We start from the raw sequence: 21,495 nt of genomic DNA, 5'->3' as shown, positions 1-21,495 counted from the left end.
CAGTGGCTTCTGTTTCACTTTCTTGATCAAAATTCTACCTTTTTTATTTATGTTTTAATTCAAACTTTTTGAACAAGTGATTAAAGACTAAACTAGTTGGGCATTTAAATTATGTTATTTCACCTTCGTCAGTCATATCTTTCAGGTTTGTTTTAATATGTATTTAGGAAATAATAACATATTTTGGATTGCTTATTATCAGAAAATTTCTCCCATAAATTTAATTGCTTTGAAGACAAACAAAATCATCAGGTTCATTCCCAATCAACAGAATGATTACTTTATTGCTTCCAATGAACAAAACAATTCATTACAATTGATAAGCAGACTCAGCCATTCATTGGCAAGACTTTTCAGAATTTATCTCCCAAACAATACAGTTCTTTCAAGACGTATCACAACACGGTCTTGTAGCACCTTGCCACTTCAGTCTTCTGTAAAGCTGATTATATACTTAGTGGTTGATAAATCTATCATTTTTCCTAAACAAACTCAATTGAATACAGCTGCCTGCTGGCTACACAATATTAAGAATTTATAAAAGATATTTCCAGGTTGAGTTACGCTGTGCCTTTCAATGCCACAAACTCTGAAGTGTTTGCAACTCGACTAAGTTATGTGTTGCACTTCCATAAATTACCTTAGCGGGCATTTGGCAACAAGAAATTTCCCCCAGCAGGTTCAAAACATCACATCCATCGGTTGTGATTGGTGAAATTTGATTCACCATTTTTGTTTCTTTTTTCCCAGAGTCAATTGATTTTCAATGTCATACTTAAGATTGACAGCAGGGTTAAACGCAATCTTGCTAACTGGGTTTCAAAATTTAGAATTTGCATGTTAAATAAAAGGAACCATTTACATGTTCCCCGATGTCATAATGATGTGATTTCACTTACAAACAGAAAAAATTAAAACAAAGTCAACTTGGGCTCTCAAGAAGATACATCACTGAATACCAATTTTCATAACTGTGCAACTGTGCCAACTTAACATCAAGTCCACAAAAAGAGCAGAAAGTTCCATATTTCTTCATGAACTGTCATTTACGTGGCTTCAATATGCAGCAAGCAGAAATTAGTTTCTTCAGTAACAAACCTGCAAGAGATTTGAAACTGGTCAAAGTATTTTCACATCAGGTCCCCATCTTGTATCTGGATTTGAAGTCTGAATTTTGCAGTGTTCAGGAGACTGAGGTGCCCAAGCTAATTTTCTCAATCAGCAATTATTTGTATTCAAGTCTTCTTTTATCATTTATCAAGTCTTCTTTTATCATTTACTAAAGAATCGTGTTTCAACTTATAAAATCATTTAATATTACCAGTTTATCTGGGTACTAACGCTTTTTCTTCACTTCTTCAATGAGGTCAGTGTTGACTGGAAACTTTAGCTTCCTTGGTGGACCCTTTTTTATTCCAGTCCAAAGCAGCAACTCTATGAACAAACCAAGAGATATGTTTGCAAAGGTCAAAGCACATCAAAATTCACCAAATATATCAATGCTTTATATACCAATTTGCAACGCAAACTATTACTTTGCCTCCAAGATATCTGCGGATACAGCACTAAGTCTTATAACATACAAATATTTATTGTCAGAGGGAGTAACTGACAATCGTCAGGCAAAGTTGGTAATCAGTAGACTGAAACTTTTATTTAATACAGTCAATTCCTTTCAATTTCAAACTTTTAAACCACCCTACATGTAAAATCTCAAACATAAATTATCCTTTCTGTCCTGTGACTGTCCTATTTTTAAGAATGATAAAGTCACATGAAAGGGTTCTACTATGGCCTTTTTCCCGGAACTAAGTGTACACCAGGTTATTGGTACATTTTCTCCCAGAAAATTGGTCTCACTGACTGACCAAAGGAACCTTATTAGTGTCTCAATATTGTTATGAGCCAAGGGTGAAAAATCTTACGCATTACATTCTTAACAGCTAGGAATTTTTTTCCATAAGTCAGGCACTGTGGTCTAACACTTACAGTGCACTGGAGTTTAAATTCAAGCACAGTTTGAGTATGTCACATTTTCTACCAACCTTCTCCACCCTCCTTGATAGCTGTCAATTCAAAGCTCTTGGACCGTGGCTTTGTGTCATTGATAAGAACCTTGGCACTTGGGAATGCCTGCAGCAGCTCCGAGGACAGCTGATTTGCATTCCGTTTATACACCTGTCAGGATTTACTGCAGTGGTACATGAAACAAAAAAGGAGATGAGTTGAATGGATTTATGCATAATTGTGCACAAGGCCTTGTAATCTGCAGGCTGTAACATGTAGTCCTTGTTTCTCCCTTGTGCCAGGCCTGGCAAGGCAAATAAAAGACTGATGTGATCTGTGAATTTGTGACAAAAAACATTGCTAAATCCTGTTAAAAGAAAACGAGATGTATGATTTTTGCAAAATTCTTGTGTGAAACAGGATCAAAACCCCCACTTTGCTACCCTCTAGAATCCTGTTGTGGGCGTGGCTCATATCCATGTTCACCCCTGAGAGGTACTAATAAATCCAAACCAACAAAATTTCATATTTTCTTATTTGTGAACAAGATTTCTGGATAAACGTGACTACATTACACATAAAAATGAATAATCTCAACTAAAACTCAGTTAATTTACACTAGGACCTGTCATTTTTTAACTCAATACGTAGAGGGTACGACTAGCACTACCGTCAGTTTAATAGGGGAGTCCCCCTGGGTCTTGCATAGCACTCGTTATCCCCCCCCCCCCCTCGTCTTTCCACCGGTTTATAGGTCTGATTACAAAACCAAAGAGTCAAACGCATCAAAACTTGTCAAGCCAGATAGGTGTCTTAAAATGACTGACTTAAGTTTTCATAGTAAATTTTGATAACAGAAAAATAGCTTACCAATGCTCGATCTTGAACGTCAAGCTCTTAAGGCCCTTCATTTTCTTTATGACTGAACTCGTTTCATCAGGAGATTCATCTTTTTCTTCTTGCACAGCTTCATCTCTTCCAAAATCACTGTGATCTTCCTTCTTTCGTTTGCGGCCACGAGGCATTTTAGCGAACAAACTACCTCAGCTCCGCTAGTGTTTTGGCCTCAGACGCTCGATGGAAGATCGGCGCCAAACTACGGATGGGGAAACATAACAATCATTCCTATTGGCTAATTTTGACACTCCGTGGTTTTAACCAATCAATACTTGAATTATATTAATTTCCTGATGCTGCTGTCCACAATTTTCGCTGTCAACAATATGGCGAATGAGATTGGAAGGAGAGTGTTGTGCGAAGGTTTTCGCGGTGAATTAAAGTATATAGGGGTTGTTCCTCCTACCTCAGGTAAGTCGGCAGGAAAAATAACATTCTTGAAGCCTTATCTTAATATCAGGGCCCACACGGAGAGAAAAGAATGCTTTAAATAATTGTATAAAATTGCACTACAGTGCGTCTTTAATTTCACCTGAACTGATCTATAAATTCTCAATCGTCAGTGGAACTTACCCCTTTAACTCCAAAGCTCGGGGTAAAAATATTCCTTACAACTCAGAGTATCTTGCATTGAATTTTGTGAGGGGGAATTTAATTCTAACTGGATATTTACTTGTCAGATCTCATCCTACATTGTCATAAATTATCCGTTCTTGTACCTGTGGATTTTTTATTTATAAAGATAAATAGGTTAAGCCTAGTCCGCCACATTTGCAACATAAGGACATACCAGCATGAAGAAAAGATAGTATTTCCCCTGCATCATTATGTTTATCTGATTATGTTCCCAGTTATGTTGTTATGTTGTATTGCTCCCTCCTGTGAGGGTCGTAAAGGGGGGGGGGGGGGGGTATAGATCACGTTTCATGGAAAATAAAGCAGCCCTTTCACAGTTCAGGAAAAATACAACATTGGCATTTCACGTTTCACGTAAAATAAAAGAGAACGTTTTGGAAAATCACTGGTAACAGCAACTATGGAAATCACAATTCATGAGAAAAAAAATTGGCTATTTCACATTTCACAGGAAATAAAAAGGGCGGATCACAGGTCATGAAAATACCCTTTACCACCCTCTCCAGTGACATAAAAGCAACAATACCATATGAGGCGATCTTTTTGCATTTGCCTTACCTTGCCATTATGTCATTATTTTGCTACCGTAAACAGGGTCTTACTGTATTGGTGAAAGCACTTCAGCCTTGAAAATGTTAGTCACAGTGTGCTTGGCCTTCCATTTTCTTCCCTTTTTTCTTGCTATAGATTATCTTTGAACAGAATCTACACTTGCATAACATAAAGGAATGAGATAGATTGTCCTTTAGGGAGGAAGCAGGAAGTAGAGCCAACAACTGAACTTCTTGTAATGGCTTTTTTAATTGCTGCTGATTTAGTTTTGTGTGACTGATTGAATTGTGTGATGGGGATGACTAATTAACCCATTGATGCCTGAATGAAATTGCCCACGACCCACCCCTAATTCCCTAGTGTTTTTTGGAATATTTCTGAGCGAGTGAAACCAAAAAAATAAACCATATGCGCAGTAACCACAGACACAAGATCAGGTTTAAAGACATCGTTTATTTAAAGTTGAATAAATGAAGGGTCAAAATATTAAAAAATATTAGCACTCAACCTAAATATTAGAACTCAACCTAATGTGTAATACTGATGAGAAAACAAGAAATAATATTATTTCTTTACCGCGCCACAAAATGTCCCACAGAAGCCGAGAAAATTGACTTTGCGAAAATGAGTTAATTATTGACTTTGGAGGACAAAAACAAAACCAAATACAACAGAATTGAATTTCTTGTACTATAACGGCTACCATTTGAGAAAACAATGAAAAATAAAAGTGAAGAACTCATGTAAAAATCAATCTGAAAACAAGAAATCAAGTAATTTTTTCGCTGCGCGACAAAATATTACAGCACTGCGAAAGAAAGATGAAAGTCGTAAATCAAAAAGAGGACAAAAACAACCGAATTATTTTGAGATCAGTCGTATTTCAACTGTGTTAAATTAGTGGCCATTTAGTTCTTTTCTAAGGAGTTCTGTAGTAGCTGAATAAGACTCCAAAAAGTATTTGAACAAAGTGAATAAACTAAATAAACAAAGCGCCTGGAGGTCGCCGTAAATTAAATATGCAGAAATCCAGCGTGCAAGTTACTGTTCACTTTTAAAACCTAAAATTCCCAAATACAGGGAACCAAATGAAAGAAATGCGAAAGGAAGTTCAATAACAATAAATTTTCATTCAAGCTGAGACGAAGAAACCTATTTAAAAGCAAAAATCATTCAAAATTTCGCAGAAGTGTTTCGCTGCATGACCGCATGTTCAAACTATTCTTCATGCTAATGCAATAGCTTGAGTTTTTGCCGACCACTTTTGCAGTCATTTTAATGCCCATGGCTTTACCAATTGTTCCAAAAGTTGAATTCAACTTCGAAGTAATAATGTACATTACCATTTTTGTTTCTGAAGTCCGAAAAGCCACTTCAAACCTGCGATTTGTTGGTAAAACTTACTTGAAAGTGCTCCAATCTTTATGTTTTCTGGCCGGTTGTAGGAAGAAAAACTTCTTCACCAGAAAGTTTTGAAGACCCTGTACTCCTTGATCCTCCATTCTGGGGCCACCTGAACATTGATTTGTATTTTTCCTTTCTATTTTAAAGCCCAAAGCAGTAATTTATCCATGTTAGAAATGAAAACAAGACCTTGGAAGTTTTTTAGATTTGGCCCACAACGCGCCATGATTACCTGCACTTTTCGAGCGCGCGATTTTAAGAAGAAAAACCGTCTTTCTAGGACCCCTAAAGTCTGAAAATATGCTCAGAAAGTCCATTCTGATTGGTTTATTTGTCCTCAAGAACAATAGAACAATAGGAGAACCAAAACATCCTCAGGGAGGGTAGGAAAGGCAATTGTCCCCATGTGCTTTTTTCGGGCGGTTATTGGCGGCACAGGGAAATGGAGCAGTTTTTTGCACGGGCGGTTACGGGCGGCAGAGGCGTCAATGGGTTAAAACTAACAACCATGTGTACTTTGCAGGTGAGTGGTATGGTATTGAATGGGATGATCCAGATAGAGGCAAACACGACGGAACCCACGAAGGGGTTAAGTACTTTGAGTGTAGGTAAACAAAACTTCAATACCCTTTATAATATACAACTCAGAGTTTGCCAGAAGCCTGAACTAAGCAGTGCAGCAGAAAACAAAACCTAGAAATGTATATTAGTATGGAGTGTTTTCTAAAGGAAAAAGTCATGTCATTTCGTTGTTTCTGTAACTTATTAAATGCTCCAATAAGTCTATACATCAGTGATGGTAGAAGCAGGAGTGGACTTGTTGTAAAATCTCTTTGTGATGTAAAATATATATGAAATAATTCATATTTAAACTGCGGTGGTAGATGAAAGTGAAGAATGATCATCACAGTAAATTTTCTAATTTAAGCAATTGGAAAGAAGAAGCCTGAAAAAAATCAGGGCTTCAACAGGATTTGGACCCGCGACCTCCGCAATACCGGTGCGATGCTCTACCAACTGAGCTATGAAGCCACACATTGGGAGTGAGGTCAATTAATTGAGTTCATATCTTCCCGTAGGGAATGAAATGATGTAAAGTATATATGAAATAATTCATACATGATCATTCTTCACTTTCAAACCTCTTTGTATAACTCAGTAACATAATTATACATTAAGTGAACAAATTCAATTTAATATTTTAGTAATAATTATTTTATACCTGGTTGCAAGCAGTTTAATGTGTGCTTTTGGGTTCAAGCCCTTGGTGGGGTTATTTTGTCAGGTTCCTAAGGAAGAAAATTAAAAGAAACTATAATGCTGGGGATAACCCGATGATTGACTACCATTGCATGTATGAAGGGGTAGAAAAATACTCTAAGTCTCTTTACACATGAAGACTCATGGGCCACTAAGCTTGACCACTGACATTTCCTTTACCTTACAGGCATTCAAAGAGTGGTTCCTTTGTAAGGCCAAAGAAAGTAGACTTTGGAATCAGTGTTATTGAAGCTCTGAAGGAACAGTACGGGCTGGGTGGTGATGGGATCAACAAAGAAGACATGTATGTTATGAGTGGTGGAAACAAGAAAAAACCTGTAGAAATGGTTGGAGCAGATTCTATCCAGGAAAAGCAAAGGTATTTTTAAACAGTAGACAATCCAATCCATTAAGTTCTCAAGCAGTTTTATTAGCTTGGTTTTATAACAGCTTTGTCAGCTCATCAGACACCAGTTTTTGATGACATGTTTTTCCTGCCGGCTGAGCTTGCGAAAGAGGCAGGAAACGAAGTTCTCTCACACTGAATGAGGGAGCTGGGTATGAGTCAGGATGTCAGTTTCACGCTTGGTCGCGTGGTTTAGTTTTTCTTTTCTTGCCGGAAAGTGTAACAGTTTTCCCACCCTACCATCCCTTAGGGAGTTCTTGCCTAAAGTTAATAGAGGTGTATCTACGTTTGGGTAGTTTTTTCCTGTTGTTGACTCAGATTCTGTTATCATTGTGATGTTGATAGAAATGTCAATAAAGTGCTGTTGCATTGTCGTGTGGCAGACAAATGGCATTCAGTGTGTGAGAACAGAAATTAATTCCAAGATCAGAGCTGAAAGTTGATTTAGTGAGAATGTGAGCTACAAAGATGACCTTGTGAGTGACTGATAGCTACATGTATGATCAGACCTTGCTTGTGACTAATCATAAGACAAACTGGATTTACTCAGGAATTTAGTTTTCCCTGTGATAATTAGTTATGGGTCTTGTTAACAAAACCTCAATTTCAAATCTAACATGTCATGCATATATATATATATATATATATATATATATATATATATATATATATATATATATATATATATATATATGTATTTCTGTGTGGTTGTTATATTTTTACTATGCTGTAATAATCTCTTACTGACTGGGCACAGGGGCAATATTGGCCCAATGTTGTGGCAGTATGGACCAAGCACAGCAAGCTTCCTGCTTTAACAATCAGGGGGCCAATAATTTCCCTAGTATGGCTTAAGCAAGCTAGGCTAGTAAGTAGTTTATTATATGGCACCTGGGCAAGTTGCGAGCTTTCTAAAGCAATGACTGTTTCAAGGAAACGGTCCTTATGGCAAAATCCCAAGAAACCAATCAGAACACTCGAATTTACCTCAAGACTATCTTGCTGTGTAGTAACAGAAAAATTACCATAAACAGTAGATAGTGAATAATCCTTATTAATGACAGTTTATTCGTGCATTACTTTTCAGTAACTACAAGGAACTCAAAGTGGTTAGTTTACGAGGCATTGTAGTCAATGGACCAGACGAAGAGAATGATTTTTACACACTTGCACCAAGTATCCTGACAGTCAGTTATATTATCATATGTGACACATGTCAGGCTTTTGGCTGGGGCTTTAAAAATTGGGCATACAAAACTTTTTATAGGGCTTAAGGTGCCACTCTCATGGTGGGATCTCTGGGCAAAATTTAAAACGCTATTTAAGTCTCTGCCCTTTTGAGGGTAAATTTATTTTTATACTTTCAAATTTTTTTCTCAATTTAGAAATAACTCACATTAAGTTTCTCTAAAATGTGAGCATCCATGCAAGGTTGCCTGGGTGCTCATCTGGCTAAAACCCTGATATTGAACATGTTATTAAGCAGCCATATAATCTTCATTTTGTATTGATAAGTTAATTTGACATTGAATTTCCAAGGATTTGGCACCCAATGTAGGTCTTATTGTCATCGTGTACATGTAATAGTTGTTTGTCTTGATTTCTTCTTAACATAAGTTCAGATATATCAGAATTAGACCTATCTAAAACCCTTCTGTCTTCTTGGAGCGATTTGGCTTCTATCACGAGAAATTTGCGGCACCTCCAAATACTCAATGTAAGGTAAGGAAAAGTGAACGCCATATTTTACTCCTGCTACTTGAAGTATTTGTGATGTTTTCTAATATTAACAACAACTACAGTGTGCCGTACATATAACCTCGTTCACTGCAAACAATGGTCTACATCACAACAGACCTTAATAGAAGGGTTTGAAATGATTTAAACGTACACTATAATGCAACCATAGTGGAGCATTTTATAGTTACTGATTCTAGGGAACTGAAAGTCCAGATCATAGGATTCTTTCTTCATCTGTATTTTGATATTATGTGGTAGGCTGAATTGTTTTAACTGATTAGCATCCTCTCCATTGTATCCTCCAGTGAAAATGTTCTCAGATTACCACCTGTACCAGAACAGCTTCTGCCATCATTCACTACAATATCAGTTCTGTTTTTAAACAGAATGCAACTTCATTGGCAAGAGGTAAATATTTCTGCAATTTTCCACGTTAGGTGAGAAATACAATATAGATGATGAGTAATCATATGAAAGCTCAAGCAGTTATATTACTTGCAATCTTTGAAAATTCTTGTAAATTAGACATTCCTTAAGGTTTATTCAATTTTTAGATAAATTTATTCTCAAATATCACTTATAGTATAAATCCTTACTTGCTCTCACATTTATGCAATAACCAGAACACCAATCATTTTGCTGTTACTGACTTTTTTATCCACTCTAGGTAGAGGTTATTGTAAGTGTGATGCCATCACTCAAAGAACTTCATGTTTGTCACAACTGTTTAAATAACCTCAGGTAAAGTGACAAAATACATAACAATTATTACTCTTTCATATCTTGCATTGGTGATGGTTCTTAAAATGTTGCAAAGGCAGGGCTGTCATTGAGGGCTGTAACCCATAACACCTGTTACAGCTGAGTATGCTTGATTTTCCCTTCAAGATGCTATGGGTGAAATTGCCTGTTGTTGATAGAATTCAACCACAAAGTAACAAGTTTGCTACGGGTTTGGAGAATGAGACTTCAGGTGACTCAAAACTTAATGACAGCCCTGCAAAGGGGCAAAGTAAAAGCATCAAAGTTGCAAGAAGATTGGAGGAAGTGGATTCTGCACCCTTTTGTCACCAGCATTTTTAGAGGACAAAGACTGATCATGATAAAGGACTTACTTCTGTTATAAGTATTAATAACTTCAAAACATGTCAAACATACTGGTAAGTCTGCATAGGAGCCAAGTGGCCCATCAGGTCAGAGTTTAACTCGGTTTCTGTAGCATGAAGCGACTAGGAGTATTTCTACTCCCCCCTGGATGGGATGCTAGTCCATTGCAGGGTTACCCCCAATATCAAGTTTGCTGGTAACCATTTATACATCTGGGTAGAGAGAGGCACTGTGAGAGTACAGTAAAGTGTCCTGCCCCAGAACACAATGCAATGTTCCTGGCCAGGGCTCGAACCTGAACTGCTCAATCTGGAGACAAGCACACTAACCATGAGGCCACCATCATAGTATTGATAATGGATCAGGTTCTCCAAACTAGCACTATGTGAATTGTATGGAGACTACTAAGGAGAGTGTGTATGTTGACATCAGGGCTTAATTAAAGAAATGCCATTTTCTTTGTAGAGGGAAAGATGGTCAGCTTTGTGAACTGCAAGGACTCCAGAATATAGAACTTTTAAATTTGGAAGGAAACCAGCTGTCAGAGTGGAAAACAATTTTAAGACTGGGACATTTACCAAGGTAAGTTAGAAACCCTTTAAAGCATGCTATAATGTCCATATTAATCATTGACACAGACTTGGGCTGTAAAAATGTGTTTAAATAAGGTTTCTTCATTTATTTAGCTCTGCGCCAAATTTCTTTTTTAGGCTCAAATGTGTTTAAATAAGGTTTCTTCATTTATTTAGCTCTGCGACAAAATTTCTTTTTTTAGGCTCAACTGTCTTATTTTAAATGACAATGGTATAACTGGTGTTGAATTAGGAAACAAAGTTCAAGGTTGGTATTACATGTGTAACTGCTGTTTCTGTTTGATTTTAACCTTGCAAACAGCAATATCTAAATTCTCCTTTGTGTGTTCCATACATTTTCCATAGTTCTTGTTGAAGGAATCTGGTTTAAGATAGGTCCCTGACGTTTTCAGTTCCGGCATGAAAGTGAGCACATTGTTTTGTGCCATGCAAAATAATCTTTACACTAAAGCAAACTTAAGAGTGACAACTTGGTCAGGCAGAAAACTATAACAGCAAAAGTAGTAACTATATCTTAAAAAAGAACTGTAAAAACTTTGTCTTGCAATTTAACTTTAGAATAAACACCATATACAGTGCAGACCAAAAGCTAAGTTGTAACAATTTTGTGTAGCATTATGGCTATATAACAAGTGCAAATGGTTGTTTAGTTATGATGTCTGCACGCATTACGTGCCTAGAATGCTGTCCAGTGTTCTGTATTGTGATTTCTGTTGCTCTTTATTCAGTTACATTTTTTGTATTGTTTGTTTGTTTGTTTGTTTGTTTGTTTGTTGCATTAGTGCACAAACATGTCTCATTTATTTCTGTTCAGATGGACAAGGCAGTGTACCTCTTTTCCCTGCTTTGGAATCTCTCTCACTCAGTAACAATAAAATAAATGAGGTAAGAAAAAATCATTACTTTGTTCCGCTCTGGCTCATTGCTACAACATGAAAGGAAAACTACAGAGTAAGGAAAGAAACTTTGCTCTCTGAGCCCTTCCCTCCATAATAGAGATAAATGGGTTCTTGTAGATTAGGGTAACCTGAGAGAATGCAGGGACTAAAAAAAAAATAAATTACAATATTTAGAGAGGAAGCCACATCAGCTGTAGCTGGTTTTCATGCAGGTGCTCTGTCCTGGTCAAATTGGAATTTGGAGTGTTGGTTTTGTGGAGGGAGGAAAACCGGAGAACCAGGAGAAAAACTCTCAGAGCAAGGCAAGAACCAACAACAAACTCTACCCACTTATGGCACTGGGCTTGAATCAAACCCAGGCCACATTGATGGGAGGCGAGCGCTCTCACTACTGCGCCATCCCATTTCCCCAAAGTTAGCCTAGCGTAGTCCCCAAAACTAGAAAACTAGGACTAGCTTGTGATGGACCAGCATCCCATCCAGGCGGGCGGGGGGGGGGGGGGTAGCAATACTCCTAGTGGCTTCATGCGACAGAAACTGAAGTTACATGTAGGTGCAAGCAAGATAAACCTGCTTTATAATTACAATCATGATGTCGTTTCAGATTCACAGTGTAAACGAGCTAAATCACCTTCCCTCTATGAATGCGTTACGCTTCAAAGGAAATCCTTTATTTCAGGGTAAGATGTATATGAAGCAGATCTGTTTTTATTGTTCTCGCATCAAGTACAGGATACAGTTTGACAGTATTGGTTTGTTCTTTCAGAGGAAACTACGTTCGAAAGTCGTCAAGAACTGCTTGCTCGCCTTCCCTCACTCACTTCACTTAATGGAAGCCCGGTGAGTTGCTCAGAGGGTTTGTTTGTGGTGTGAGATTGCACAGTCGTAAAACAACCAAAGTTTAGCATTTGTAAAGTATTATTCACGAAATTGATGATCATCTTTGGCGGCAAAGGTGTTTGTACACCACTCGGATTTTAATCTAGAGTGCGACATTGAGGGATTTCCACAACTGAAAAATTCATGAATGAACTCGTTAGTTTTATGCAAGCTTGTCACGTTGGGCACAGATCGTGTTTTTCGGAAGGATTCCGCAATTTTGTTATGTCTGAAATCAAGAATTTGGAAACATCAGTCGTGGATTGGTGCCTTGTACTTTGCGATTACAGTTGACGGCCTTTTCTTTTGTTTGTGTTTCTTTTCTTTGTTTTGTATCTATCTTTCTCTTTATTTTTGCTTTGTTGCTTCTGAGTTACACATCAGATTTTTCTTCTTTTTTGAGACAATCACACCAAAACACCTTTTTTTGCAATTCAGTGACACCAAAACAACTTACAGTGTGTTTTTTTTTCCTTGTTGTTTTAGGCCAATCTTAAAGAAAGGGAGGCTGCAGAGCGAGCCTATTTAAAGAAATACGCCAAGTCATGGGTTAATGCTGGTGGAAATCCAGTAGAAGGGAAAAACAGTGAACTACAACCTGAATTTGTTGACTTACATCCCAGATATGAAGAACTTGTCAAAGGTTTGAAACCAATGTTATTCATTCAGAATATGCATAAATTTTCAAAGTGTTTTGATTCTGTTGAAACGCATTTGGGTGTGATAAGGCATTGGTTCCAAGTTGGGTAACAGTTTACAGTCGTCAATATAAGAGTCTTAATGCATGGAATTAATGTTGGGAAATCCTGGAAATTAATTAAGAGCAGGAATGAGGGAATATTGGGTTATGATGGATTACAAAACTTACTCCTTGCAAGCCAAACAACACAATCACCAAGCTAAGATGGGACCGTGGGACCCACAAGTAAAGTGAAAAAGGCAGCGGCCAAGGAACAGCTGGCGATATACTGTAGAGAAGTCTACGAGGTGGACAGGCTTGAAATAGTACCAGCTACAGAGAGAAGTACAGGACAAAAGGGGCTGGAGAGGAGTCCTGGAGGACTGCTGCCCCACAACGCTTGCTTCAAGATCTTATGACACCGTCGCTGAGACTAAAGTAGAATGGACACCCAGTTGCCTCTTGCCCCCAGAGTCATGAGTTAATATTAGTCCTAAACAATTTGAAAACGTTTAAGTCAAGTTATTCCGAAGTTGTATTTAATTGCTTGAAAACAAGCTTTACGATGTTTTGGAAGTTTAATTCTGGACTTTCTAGATGCTAAAACCAACGTGTTTTTATTTTCAACCTTTCCATGTTACGTTTCAGTGCATGGAGTCCCTGCTGAAGCCGAGCGAAACCAGAACACGTCGAAAACTTTAAAAGACTCTTTGATTTGTATCCTTGACTTTCTTTTTCTTTGCCATGTATCCCTTGTTGGCTCGTTACTTGTTAAACAGGCTTCATTCCTTAACAAGATCTATTTCAGCTGTTACAATTACATGCCCTGATGCTCCTGATAAGAAGTCTGTCACAAAAAAATTGCCAGGTAAATCATTTACCATGTGTGCTGGCTAAGATACCACTCTCGCAAACCCTGGCCACCCTGACTACGTATACCCTGGCAACCCTCTCCACACTCGCAATCCTGGCCATTTTCATCACCTTGGCCACCCTCGCTGCCCTGCCACCCTGGCCACCCTTGCGACTGCCCTACCCTCATTACCCTGGCAACCCTTGCCACCCTTGCTATTCATGCCGCCCTGGGTGCCCTGGCCACCCAGGCTCCATTCTCACCCTCACCACCCTGACCACCCCCCCCCCTCCCTTGCCACTCTTGTTTCTCCTGTATCTCTCGCCACCCTTGCCACTCCAGCTTCCCTGGCCACCCTGATCACCCTCGCCACTGTCATCGCCCAGGCCACCCCTGCCACCCTCCTCAACCTTTCCCCCCTCTCAACCCCCAACCCATTCGCCACCCAAGCCACCTTTACTACCCTCACCAGTTTGGCCATTCTCACCTCTCTAGCCACTCTTGCCACCCTGGGCACCCTCGCCACCCTTGCCACCTTGGCGAAATCGCGAGAGAATTAAACCCTTGGTTAAATTGTTATCACGGATTAACCAGTTGTCAATTTTTGAACTGCCGCCCTCAGAAGTATAACGGTTTTCCATTTATTGTTTAGAAGGAGTCAAACTTGAGCATTATTTTATCATACAGGAACTATGACGATAGGAAAACTTAAAGGATTATTTAATCGGCTTTTCAAAGTCGATAGTTCTGACCAAAGGTTGTCCTCTGTTGACAGCAAGGTAAGTGGACTGAGGGGAGGACTAATAGTAAACCTTGTCATTACGAAACCGCGAAAGCTTCTGAACACTTGTTAGAGTGCGCTCTAAGTATCATTAGGGAGCTTAAGCAAACCATGACGACGACGGCAACGAAAACGTCTCCAAACAAAAGGTTTAATGAGTAAAACTAGCTGTGCATGTGCGTTATAAATCTTTGTAAATTTCTTTGCCCGGCGTCCTCTGCAAAACAAGAACGTGAAATGACAAAGTTCTGCGTAGTCTGAAGAATGCAAACGACGACGGCTAATTTTTCGTATTTCCATTTGGAATTGAACGCTGTCATTGCATATTTAGTCTGAGCACGTTTTCAGAGCCATTGGGGTTCTAAACAGATCTAGATAAAATATAAATTCGTTTTTAACTAGACGTATTGGCTTATTGTGCTTTATGCCTTGGAAGCGATTGGCTCGGTTTGTTTCCCGGTTTGTTTCCCGGTTTGTTTCCCGGTTTGTTTTCCTCTGTGACTTTCTTTACCATCAAGATTGTTCGCTGGAGGCAATCACAGCTTACAAGAGCCTAAGTTACAGAAGAACAGCACTGCTGGTCAAGACTACTAACAACAGACAGTCGCTTGGTTTGAAACCAACAATCTGATCTTGTTTGCATCATATCGGCCAAGGACGAAAGAGTCAAAAAAAGAAAAACGTCCGCCCAAAATGGCTCTTCAGTGTTTCAAACCCCTCCCCACCCCCCCACCCGCCAGTAGTGGGAGGCGCGGTGGCCTCATGGTTAGTGCGCTCGACTCCGGATCGGTTCGAGCCCTGACCGGGGATATTGCGTTATTTTTTTGGGCAAGACACTTAACTGTCACAGTGCCTTTCTCCACCCAGGTGTATAAATGGGCACCGGCGAACTTAATGCTGGGGGCAACCCGGCAATGTACTAGCATCCCATCAAGGGAGGAGTAGAAATACTCCTAGTCGCTTCATGCTATAGAAACCGGGATAAGCTCCGGCCTGATGGGTCACTTGGCTCGCATGCAGACTTATTTTGTTTATTGAACTCTGTTTCCTTCAGTTGATTTGGTTAATTAAATTTTGCTGGTCAAGAGTGAAGTCTTCTATTTAGCGATGTAGTTTTGTATTGACTAAATGTGTCCGTTTTCTGTTTACAGCTCGGTCGGGAAGTTGAGTTGGACGATGATCTTCGACAACTTACATTTTATTCTGTGCAAAGTGGAGACACTATTTATCTTAGGTGGTGACTGAAATGTCAAATAAAATCGACTGAAACAACCCCGACTAATCAGCGTACTACGTTTCTTGGAATTAACCAATCACCGCAGACCTCGTCTACTCACGTCGAAAGGGCGGGAAAGTTGAGTAAAGCCTGCTGGCTGCTATTGTCGTGACCATTCATACCTCTTACTAACCGGGTTCGAGTGCCGTACTGGAAGTTACGGACCGAAATTTTTCCCCATCGATTTATGGCCCAAGCGCGAAGCGCGCGGGCTATAAACTGAAGAGGAAAAACGAGGATCCCTATCTTACAGTACGGACTGAGAAAACGCGGTTACTATGATATTTATTATATCTCTACTGTGTGCCTGACGGGTTCGGGAACGATTTTCATTCACGCGGAACGGCTTCAAATTTCTGACGCATCTCGAAAGCAAAACGAGTCAATTTGAAATCGTTGTTAAGTTATTCTTTAGTCGTTAGCAGGTTTTAACAGACAATTCAGAAGTAAAAGAAAGTTTTAAACTTTTACTTGATAAAAAGATTAATAACACTTGGCGATAAATCACGAAACATTTTGGCAACAAAAACAGCTTTAAATTTTAGCGGGCTGTACGGTAGAATACGGCCCGCTAAATTGATAGACTGCAAAACAGTCGTTTTTGGACGTTTTCGGAAGGCGCGAAGCGCCGTAAGCGCGAGCCTCACGTGTGAGGCGAGGAAACGACTGTCGGCTTTTCATACAACGAATTCGTTCTAAGCGGGGATCGTATAATGTCACTGAGGTGACAGAAATTGCTTGACAGCTCCACCCACATCTTACAGCGGTTTTCAATTACACGCGACCTTCAGCGCAAAAGCGTGTAGACAAAATCTAAGTTTTGGTGGACGTCTCGTTGCCGACTGTGTGTAAAATTTACCTGAAAAAGTGAAACCTTGCAGCGGTCCACTCGTGAAAATTATCATTTTACTTTCGGTATGAACGGAATAGCTCACTAAATACATTGGTATTAAATATTCCTTGAAATCTATGAATGAAGACGTTTAGCGTGGTGAAGTCCGTTTAAGTGGTCTGGCAATAAATTCAAACCTCGCCAATGCCTGTCAACCGTTGGTTGATATAAGCAAGTCAAACTTTCAAGGAAACAAAATCGCTCTCGTCGGCCTGAACGAAATCTTGTCGCCCGTCTGCACATTACGGGATCTGGCGATAAATGCACAGAACGCGGGATATTCTGTGCTGATTTTTTATTTTCGCCCTGCACTGCTCTGGCTCATTGATGACAATGGAATGCAGACTGACACCAAGGACACATTGCTGATTCCGGTTTTACATGACAACCTAACGGAAGCAGTTTGCCCCCTACAAGACGCTGACCGAAGAAATGTTGACATCAGTGTTCAAACAGAATACCTAACGAACATGCAATGGTATTTAGAGAGACTTTAATATTGGTTTCTTTTGGGCCCAATAATCACATTTGAACGGCTCAGACGGAAAAAGAAACTCTGCTTTATGTCTGGCGTTCTACAACAAGATCATGAAGAGAGTGCCATTGGGGACGAGCGAAGCGTTAACGAAGGAGGCCTTCGCTCAGAGACGCAGAAACCTGTGACAAATTATGACCAAGAAACGGAACATGACCAAACTGGAAGCGAAGAACAGCCTCTAATTGTTGTCGTAAACGATCCACGCGCTAATCTAATGACGACAACGAGTCACGAAACTAGTACACGTGTGGTAGTTCTTTTCAGAAAGATGTTCGGCAAACTAGCTGTTGGTAGTGGTTATGTGATTCCCATTGTAGTAGCTCTCCCGGTAGGTATATCCAGTGGAGGATTGTCCTTTTTTCGATTTGATGAAAACGAGAAACCCGTAACAAAATCTTTCTGGGATGTCCTTCTAAAATTTGACGTCAATAACCTTATTGACTCGTTGGGCAATAATGGAGGTATTTCGGCAACATTCATTAAGGTAACTATACTTGACTACTTTCTTCCTCTATGGTGGTCATCCCTTCGAATATTTTGTTTTTTTCCTGTACAGTTCCTCTGCGTGTAAAACCACGTGGACCGTGCCAACCAAAACTAATTCGAAGTGATTGGTTTGCATCAAACATGTATTTGTTCAGTTTGGGTGTAGTTGTTCCATATTGTTCCCTTAGTCCCTTAATTGGCATGTTTGTCGTTGACTTAATTTTCCTCTCCTATTTTGCAACCTACAACATGGTCTGCACCATCTGTAATCTACTTTTTATTATCATCCTAAACAAACACAAAGTTGTCACAAGGTATGTCTTCTACATCAGTGTATGTATGATCTGTGCTTATATTGAAAGTGACATAGCAGCCGTGTATTATTTTATGATGAATTCTGAAGGCTTGCTGGCGAACCTAAAGCTTACTGCCCTGCGCAGGGCAGCCACTGGGTTTACTCTGACTCTCAGTTTCAGTTCCTCTATGCACATCATTCGCAAGCTTACTAAGCCACAGGAATCTTTGTTTGAGGGGCTGGGAGAAAAGTGAGGTACCCTAATTTTCTACCTGTCTCCTTGACAGGCATTTTCCATATCTGATCATTAAGTGCTTCTTGGCGAGTGAATAATTACAGGTTAACGCACTCAGCGAGTGAATTATCGGAATTTACCTGCACGAGTTCACTAACAATGAACGAGAAATTTCAGTACCACTCGAGGCTTTGCCCAGTGTGGTATTGAAAGTTTCGAGTTCATTGTTAGTGAACGAGTATAGGTAAATCTCGATAATTCACGAGCAATGAGTGCGTTAACATTTTTACTATTCAAATTGAAGACACTGCGCAAAGAAACACTGCATTAAAACCACTACATTTGAGTCAGCCGAAGCCATGGTGTAATGACAATGGTGTGTTGAATTTACACCACGGCTATTGCATCACGATAATGATGTCAAGGTGGTTGTCTCGTTGTAACCCAGTATCACGTGGTACAAATCAGCCAATCAGAAAATCGGAATTTGTACAGTGTATGAAAGTTGAATAATAATGAATGATCATGACTTCGGCTTCTTTGCGTCAGTTAAGGTGGCTCCATAGGGTAATCATTTATGGTGTTGCGCGCGCAAGTGTTATGTTTTGAATTTCGTTTTTGCATTCGTTTTGACACCCAGTCCTCTCAAACTTATTACATGTAATAAGCAATGATTAAATAGCATTTTACTATCATCTCTATTAAAATTATGGGTTTTAGTCTTGAATTATAAATGCCCAAACAAATGTGTTTTTAACTTTTTTATGGCTTTATCTGTGATTTTCTTGAATTTCCGTGGGTGAAGTCGTCCAAAATCTTCACAGCATATCGCTTCCTACGGGATACGAATTTTAAACACGAAAAAAGTGGGGTTTGTAAGGGCAAGTTGTCTCACCGCTGCCAAAAAACTGGTCTTATAGATTTCCATGAAAAACGAGCTCCGACTAAGGTAAAACATTTACTACCAAGCTGCCAAATTTTACGAAATTTCACCGGAGGAAACACGAGAAAATTCACTGTCAGTTTTGCTGTTTGGGCTCATGTTGACATCATAAAATATCGAAAAACACTGATGTTTTCCTTCGCGTGCAGATTCGACTTGATCTCTCGTCCTCAGCGCGCGTGCGATCGTAAAACTATAGGGAGCCACCTTAAGCCTGGTTTGCAAAAGACTACTGCATCCCCGTATAGTGCTTTTGCTCATCTGGCTTATGCTTTAATGCACTAGTGAAAACCTGACCTCAAGCAATGTTTTTGTCAATGAAAAGATGCGTTGTGCAATCTTCAAGGGTTCAGAATTGAAGTAACTTGATTGTTCTTGACTTTCACTCAGTTTGCGACGCTTCCTGATAGTAATTGTGAGAAAGCTTTCAGTCCTCCAGATTTAAAATGCGTGTGTCACACAGGTTATATATCACTAACTGATTCTATAATTTAACAAGACTTTTCTCTGCCAAATTTGTTCTGATGCAGACACAGTTGTGACATTTGGAGTTTCATTGAATTCATATGTTAGAACAATAGATTTTTGTGTTAAACATTTACTTCATCTTAGCAGAGTGTAATGGTGATTGATTGCTGTGTTGTAATTAAGACGAGTCACAGTGACAAAAATACTGTAAAGTCAAATGTTATAGAGACTATGCAATAATTGGTTCTTTGTGTTAATTCCAAGAACACTGACAATTACAAGTATTGTATGCAAGGTTCTTGTATTTGCTGCAGTGCATGTCACATGTTATTATAACCTATATTAAGATTTTGTTGTATCATGTCTATAGAGATTATTATTGATTACAAGTTGTTAGACTAGATCTGATGCTCTGTATTCAAGGGTCATCCTTACTGAATAAACGTTCTTACTTTTGGGTTAAAAATATGATATGTGTGTTTATACCCAGTGAAGGAAAATGGTACAGGGCGTAGCGAACTTTACGGACCTGGATTCAGCAAGCGGGTTTTTGTTTAAATGATCCAAGAAGACCGAGAATATTGGGAAGCATCTTAAACCGCTGGCACACCCTACGATCAGTTATGGAGCCGGGCTGCGCAATCACAACATGCCAATAAGAAACCGAAAGCTTCTCTAGTTCAGATTTGAGGTAAAACAGTGATCAACAATCAATATTTCGTTGTAAAATTGCTAACCATGCACTGTGGCAAACAGTTTGATTTCTGCGTTGTTGGTATCGAGTCCATGGCTAGGTTACGCTTCGTTTTCGCAAACGCTCTTTTTATAACTGTACAACTGATGTCGTTCCAGATTTAATCTGACGGATCTGTTTTGTTTGGTCGTAAAGCATGCTCGTCGCTCTCCTTACGGGTTGGGCGGTTTCTTCCCCAGTCAGTGAAATCCACAGGAGACCCGTCATCCCAGTTGGTAAATGTACCACTGTTCATATCTCTCTCTAGTTCACTCCATATTAGCCACTGAAGGCGGGATAACAAGTCTGTATACAGGCCAAGTGTCTGGCCCACAGGGCCGGAGCTTATCCCGGTTTTTGTAGGAATATTTCTACTCCCCCCTGGATGGGATGCTAGTCCATCGTAGGGTTACCCCCAGTATTAAATTCGCCGGTACCCATTTGTACACCTGGGTGGAGAGAGACACTGTGAGAGTAAAGTGCCTTGCCCAAGAACACAACACAAAGTCCCCGGCCAGGGCTCGAACCCGAACCGCTCCATCCAGGGACGAGTGCACTAACCATGAGGCCACCGCGCCTCTACTAACAGTAACGGTGGTGAAATCCTGTTCCGAGGCAGAGTGGATTGTAGTGAAATGGGCCCCAACTGATTCACTTTGTGTCTTAGCGGTCTGTTTGTCCACAGGTGATGAGAAGAATTTGTGACGGGAGCCAGAAAAGCAACCAGCCATCAGAAGGGTCACAAGGTGTTGCTGAGTAAACAGGAAGGCACGGTGTAAATTTGAAAAAGGAAACGATGTAAAAGAAATTGTAATTTGTCAGAATTTATCTGTGATTATCATGTCCACGAAGCAATCCACAACAGAAATGAATACAAGAATACATAAATGAAAACGCCATGAAAAACAAGACTGGAAGACTGAAAACACGGTGAAA

At 39.6% G+C, this 21,495-nt stretch overlaps 1 protein-coding gene and 2 pseudogenes across 2 annotated transcripts; 2 read left to right on the top strand and 1 right to left on the bottom strand.

Annotated features, from left to right (window-relative positions):
- Nucleotides 1–253: 253 nt before the first annotated feature.
- Nucleotides 254–3,107, bottom strand: LOC145462670 (selenoprotein H-like; annotated as a pseudogene). Its single transcript, XR_014041232.1, has 4 exons — nt 2,878–3,107; nt 2,046–2,191; nt 1,322–1,434; nt 254–1,098 (listed from the first exon to the last, which is right to left on the bottom strand). The product of XR_014041232.1 is annotated as a selenoprotein H-like (transcript).
- A 90-nt stretch (nt 3,108–3,197) lies between these two features.
- LOC145462667 (tubulin-specific chaperone E-like) lies at nt 3,198–16,407 on the top strand. The gene is made up of 17 exons (XM_081446243.1): nt 3,198–3,315; nt 6,020–6,104; nt 6,944–7,135; nt 8,250–8,338; nt 8,785–8,884; nt 9,208–9,310; nt 9,570–9,643; nt 10,475–10,591; nt 10,785–10,849; nt 11,417–11,487; nt 12,106–12,181; nt 12,268–12,341; nt 12,867–13,023; nt 13,708–13,776; nt 13,868–13,927; nt 14,600–14,691; nt 15,845–16,407. The coding sequence occupies exons 1-17, from the start codon at nt 3,198–3,200 to the stop codon at nt 15,932–15,934; spliced, it is 1,632 nt and encodes a 543-aa protein (XP_081302369.1). The 3' UTR covers nt 15,935–16,407.
- A 136-nt stretch (nt 16,408–16,543) lies between these two features.
- Nucleotides 16,544–21,495, top strand: LOC145462668 (uncharacterized; annotated as a pseudogene).

This window comes from Orbicella franksi, chromosome 12 (assembly GCF_964199315.1).
Source record: "Orbicella franksi chromosome 12, jaOrbFran1.1, whole genome shotgun sequence".
Taxonomy (NCBI): Eukaryota; Metazoa; Cnidaria; class Anthozoa; order Scleractinia; family Merulinidae; genus Orbicella; species Orbicella franksi.
Note: the sequence above shows the minus strand (reverse complement) of the source record. Positions and strands in the feature narration are given on the sequence as shown.